Source organism: Thamnophis sirtalis, unplaced genomic scaffold (genome assembly GCF_051295495.1).
Source record: "Thamnophis sirtalis isolate CommonGarterSnake01/CBP01778 unplaced genomic scaffold, rThaSir2_p1.2 scaffold_1, whole genome shotgun sequence".
NCBI classification, from domain to species: Eukaryota; Metazoa; Chordata; class Lepidosauria; order Squamata; family Natricidae; genus Thamnophis; species Thamnophis sirtalis.
The window spans coordinates 172,495,799-172,501,798 of NW_028261381.1; the positions used below are offsets into that span (position 1 = coordinate 172,495,799).

At 47.2% G+C, this 6,000-nt stretch overlaps 1 protein-coding gene across 1 annotated transcript in view; it reads left to right on the forward strand.

The window, feature by feature from the left end:
• The window catches only part of LOC148049854 (granulocyte colony-stimulating factor receptor-like), a 58,099-nt gene extending 52,821 nt beyond the window's left edge, over positions 1-5,278 (forward strand). Inside the window, exons 14-15 of the mRNA XM_087703292.1 lie at positions 1,321-1,402; positions 4,473-5,278. Of these exons, the coding sequence (XP_087559418.1) occupies positions 1,321-1,402; positions 4,473-5,000 (610 nt within the window). The 3' untranslated portion in view covers positions 5,001-5,278. The remainder of the gene's footprint in view (positions 1-1,320; positions 1,403-4,472) is intronic.
• The last annotated feature ends 722 nt before the right edge of the window (positions 5,279-6,000 follow it).

Here is a 6,000-nt window from a genome sequence, read left to right on the forward strand (position 1 = left end):
ACTGAATGCCGTATTCCAAGTGTGGCCTTACCAAGGCCTTATAAAGTGGTATTAACCCTTCACGTGATCTTGATTCTATCCCTCTGTTTATGCAGCCAACTGTGTTGGCTTTTATTTTTAATAAGCATGCTAAACACACAGAGAAAAGAGTTTAATTGTAAATATGGACCCCAATGATGATGCAATGTGTCATCAATGCTTATATTAGAAGGAATTAAAAATCTATATATAGCCCTCAATTTATGACCATTATTGAGCCATTGTGGTCGTGAAGGGTCACCATGTGACCCAGTGGTGGGATTCAAAAATATTTACTACCAGTTCTGTCTTGGTGGGCGTGGCAAGGGAAGGATTCTGTAAAATTTCCATTCCCTCCCCACTCCAGGGAAAGGTTGCTGTAAAATCCCCTTTTCCTCCCGATCAGCTGGGATTCGGGAGGCAGAGAATAGATGGGGGTGGGGCCACCCAGAGGTGGTATTTACCGGTTCTCCAAACTACTCAAAATTTCCGCTACCGGTTCTCCAGAACTGGTCAGAACCTGCTGAATACCACCTCTGATGTGACCACGCCCGATTTTATAACCTTTTGTGAGTCAGTCATTAAGCGAACGCGACAGTCACAAAGCAAATTAACAAGACCCTTGTTTGCTAGGGGGTGTTTTTGGGCAGAAACTCAACGTAAACACCTCTTTCCAGCAAATATTGTAAATTGAAATCACGTGTCTGAGATGCTGCAAACAGCTGTAAATGCAAATTAAGCACCCAAAATCCAATCACATGACTGTGAGGTGGGGGGGCAGATATCATAACCAAATAGCCTTTTTAAGGTCTATAATCACCTTGAACCTTTGCTAAGCAAGCGGTCGTAAGTCCAGGACTACCTGTAGAAGAAAGATTAATAGCAATAGCAATAGCAATAGCAGTAGACTTATATACCGCTTCATAGGCCTTTCAGGCCTCTCTAAGCGGTTTACAGAGAGTCAGCATATTGCCCCCAACAATCTGGGTCCTCATTTTACCCACCTCGGAAGGATGGAAGGCTGAGTCAACCCTGAGCCGGTGAGATTTGAACCGCTGACCTGCTGATCTAGCAGTAGCCTGCAGTGCTGCATTTAACCACTGCGCCACCTTGGCTCTTAAGGCATTGATACACTGCTGTATCCTGGTTTCTCAAAATTATCATCTTGATTCTTTTGGAATTCATCTTGTTTCCCTTTTCCAAATGGATAATTAAGAGCTTCTTGCTGTTTTTACAAAACGCAAAAGGATTGCTGAGTTCTTATTATTTACAGGATGTGGTTTTTCCCTGTTTGATTTTCAGACTTCGGAAGTATCTATGGCCACAGATTCCAGATCCAAGAAAAAGCAATTTGGCTACTTGGATACCACAGAACATGTGCCTGGTAAGTGAGCCTCAAAAAGACAACCTGGGATGCAATTTTAAGATGGGTAGACTTCAATTCCCAGAATGCCTCAGGCATCATTTGTGGACTTCAACTCCCAGAATTCCTCAGCTGGCACTCCTGTCGCCCCACCTATAAGCTCTCTGGGAGGGGCCAATCAGTAGCCACCTGTGTGCTATTTCCTTCTATGAGCCTTTTCCCAAAGCTGCCCCCTCCTCTTCTCATGAACACGCCCCCACCCCACCCCACCTCCAGGACAATAGTGTTCATTGCTGTTAAAGTCCATCAACAGCTCACCGGCCGTGTGTGTGTGTATGTATATATGTATATATATATATGTATATATGTATGTATATATGTATGTATATATGTATGTATATGTATATGTATATGTATATTTGTATGTGTGTGTGTATGTGTATGTATATGTATATGTATGTGTATGTAAATGTAAATGTATATATGTATGTGTATCTGTGTGTATGTATATATATATATACACATATATACATACGTATGTATGTATGTATGTATGTATGTATATATATGTGTGTGTATATATATATTTGTTTTCTGAGGTTTTCGCGGGTGTTAGTATGTAGGTCTTTGGTTATTCGGGTTTTCTCCCGCGTAAAATTGGAGGTGTCTTGGCGACGTTTCGATGAAGTCTCATTTGTCATCTTCAGGCTTCATGCTTCCAGGAGCAATTGCTGGAAGCCTGAAGATGACATATACATATACATATACATATACATCATATACATATACATCATACACATACACATACACATACACACACATATATATATATATGTGTGTGTGTGTGTGTGTGTGTGTGTGTGTGTGTGTGTATGTGTATAATATATATATATATATTAGATTTTTTACAACCCCTGGTAAGCCCCAATTATGGGAGGAAGCTAACTGCTTCCATCATGTGTCTATCGGCTCGTCACAAGAGTCCATCTCGACAGAAACCCAATATTTTTACTGTTGCCTTTGTTATATTTGTGTTTTTTTATTTGTGCTGATAAATAAATAAAGGGAGACTAGTATAGATCTATTTCAAGCTATTTAGCTCTCATCAGCTAGCCATACCCTTACTGGGATTTGAACCTGGGCTATATTACATCCTAGGCAAACTTCTTAGCCATTAGGCCACAGGCTCTTATCCGTTATCAGCGAAGCCAGGGTGAAAGGTATCTATTAGATTTTTTACAACCCCTGGTAAGCCCCAATTATGGGAGGAAGATCACTACTTCCATCATCTGTCTATCGGCTCGTCATAAATGTGAGTCAGTTGCCGAGTGACTGAATTTTGATCACATGACTGGAGGTGCTGCAAAGGTCGTAAGTATGAAAAATGGTCATCACTCTCTTTGTACAGGGCCGTTGTAATTTTGGACAGGCACTCAACGAGCTGTTGTAAGTTGAGGACTACCTGCAATCAGCTTTTGCGGCCTTACAAGCGAAGTTCAGGGGAAGCCAGGTTCACTCAACAACCATGTTACTGACTTAATAACTGCAATGATCCGCTTAACAGATGTGGCAATAAAGGTCGTAAATTGGGGCAAAGCTCTCTTAACAATTGTCTTGCTTAGCAGCAGAAATGTTGGGCTCAATTGTGGTCGTAAGTTGAGGACTAGTTGTTTTCATTGTTGGTGCAGATACAGGTTGTCCTCGACTTACAACAGTCCATTTAGTGACTGTTCAAAGTTACAATGTCACTGAAACTGACCTGTCCGTTTTTCACACTTACGACGTGCAGCGTTCCCATGGTCGCGTGATTTGCCTTTGGATGCTTAGCAACTGGCTCGTATTTATGACGGCTGCCATGTCCCAGCTCCTGTGATTCCCCTGGGCATCTTTACAACTTTACAACCGTGTAACTAATGTATGAACTGCAGGGATTCACTTGACAACTGGGGCAGGAAAAGTTGTCAAATGGGGCCAAACTCACTTAACAAATGTCTCACTTAACAACAGAAATTTTGGGCTCAATTGTGGGACTACCTGTACATCCACCTTAAATACGATCTCTTCTCTCCTGTTCTCACTTCTCCCCTGCCCTCCCCTTCTCCCATTCCATCCCTTCCCCCCCTCCCCTTCTCTTTTCTTCTCTCTCCTCCCCTCCTCCCCACCTCTCCCCTCCCCTTCTCCCATCCCTTCCTCCTCATCTCTCCTTCTCTCCCCTCCCGTCTTCCCCTCCCTTTCCCCTCTCCCTTTCCCTCCTCTTCACTCCCCTTCCCTCTTCCTCTCCCCTTCTCCCATCACATCCCATCCCTTCCCCCTCCCCTTCTTTTTTCTTCTCTCCCCTCCCCTCCTCTCCCCTTATCTCCTCTTTTCTTCTCTACCCTCCCCTCCCCACCTCTCTCCTGCACTCCTCTTCTTCCATCCCCTCTCTCCCCTCCCGTCTTCCCCTCTCCTATTCTCTCTTCTCTCCCCTTCCCTCTTCCTTTCCCCTTCTCCCATCACATCCCATCCCTTCCCCTCACCTCTCCCCTGCCCTCCTCCCATCCCATCCCATCCCTCCTCTCTCCTCTCCTCTTTTCTTCTCTCCCCTCCTCCCCTCCCCACCTCTCCCCTCCCCTTCTCCCATCCCTTCCCCCTCCCCTCCTCTCTCCTTCTCTCCTCTTTTCTTCTCTCCCCTCCTCCACTCCCCACCTCTCTCCTGCACTCCCCTTCTTCCATCCCCTCCCCTTCTCTCCCCTCCCATCTTCCCCTCCCCTTCCCCTCTCCCTTTCTCTCCTCTTCTCTCCCCTTCTCTCCCCTTCCCTCTTCCTTTCCCCTTCTCCCATCCCATCCCATCCCTTCCCCTCACATCCCATCCCTTCCCCTGCCCTCCTCCCATCCCATCCCTCCCCTTCTCACCTCTTTTCTTCCTTCCCCTCTTCCCCTCCCCTTCCTTCCTCTCCTCCCATCACATCCCTCCCCTCCTGCCCTCCTCTCCCCTCCTCTTTTCTTCTCTCCCCTCCCCTTCCTTCCTCTTCTCCCCCCTCCCCTCCTCTCTTTTCCCTCTCTTCTTCTCCCCTGCCCTGCCCTCCTCTCCTCCCCAATCTCCACCCGTTAGGACTTCACTTCTCATGGCAATGAGAAATGGAGCCAGGCTTACCTTGGAGTGACCATCAGTGACCTCATCCAGGTGTTTCCTTCTCAACCTGAGGATCCGGAACTCTTCCTCGGAAAGCCGCCATGGCCGGGGGAGTCTCCCAAGGCTTTGCAGAAGATCGTCCCCGTGAGCAAAAATGGGACGGTGTCACGGGAAGCCGAAAGCCAGCAGCTCCAGAAATCCCTGGCCGCTTGGAGTGAGGTGGAATACTCCCGGGTGTTGGTGATCAAAAGCAGCCAAGGATCAGGCGACACCTGGAGTGCCCCTCCATGCATCTGGTCCAGTTGCTGGGATCTGGCCCAAAGGCAGCCCGAATCCCCATTTAACCAGGAGTTCTGGCTTCAGAACTTGACCTACGAGACTTTATTGGATGTCAAGTCCTCTAAGAGGGCAACCATTGAATCTGTGGGGGAGTTTCCACTCTTGGTTAGTCTGGTGACTGTGGATGGAGAGCTGCCCTCGGTGGAGAAGTCACACTCCCACCCCTGACTCACCGCAAGCAGATCTCGTAAGACTTCAGATCGCAGCCAGCTCAGAGGTTGTCCCGTGTAAAAATCCTTCTTCTTCGGAGGATCCTCACAGTGGTCCCGTTTTCAACCAGGCGGGAAGAAATTCACACGGCAAGAATTCACTGTTTGGGAAGTTTTAAGAGAACCTTTTGGCTGATTGGAGCTGCTAGAAAGCTCGACTCTTTTGTTGTTGTTAGTTGCGAAGTTGTGTCTGACCCATCGCGACCCCATGGACAATGTTCCTCCAGGCCTACCTGTCCTCTGCCATCCTCTGGAGTCCATTTAAGCTCACGCCTGCTGCTTCAGTGACTCCATCCAGCCTCCTAATTCTCTGTCGTCCTCTTCTTCTTTTGCCCTCCATCGTTCCCAGCATGAGGCTCTTCTCCAGGGAGTCCTTCCTTCCTTATGAGCCAAGGTGGCGCAGTGGTTAAATGCAGCACTGCAAGCTACTGCTAGATCAGCAGTTCAGCGGTTCAAATCCCACCGGCTCAGGGTTGACTCAGCCTTCCATCCTTCCGAGGTGGGTAAAATGAGGACCCAGATTGTTGGGGGCCAATATGCTGACTCTCTGTAAACCGCTTAGAGAGGGCTGAAAGCCCTATGAAGCGGTATATAAGTCTACTGCTATTGCTATTGCTATTCTCATTAGGAGGCCAAAGTCTTTGAGTTTCCTCTTCAGGATTTAGGACCTTCTAAAGAGCCGTCAGGGTTTAATCTCCTCTAGGACTGACCGGTTGGATGGCCTTGCAGTCCAAGGGACTCAGTGCAAGGGTCTTCTTCTCCAGCACCAGGGTTCGAAGGCCTTTCCTCTTTAAGATTTGGGGAGGGGGGGTTAAATTTTCGTTGAGCATGCCAGCTTTCGAATTTTGTTTGTTGCCAATACCGCCCTGTGAACAGCAGTGCTTCGAATAAAGAACAAAAGTTTTTAAAAGGCATTTCTGCTAGCAATTTTAGCTGGCCAGGATTTAATTGACATGGGG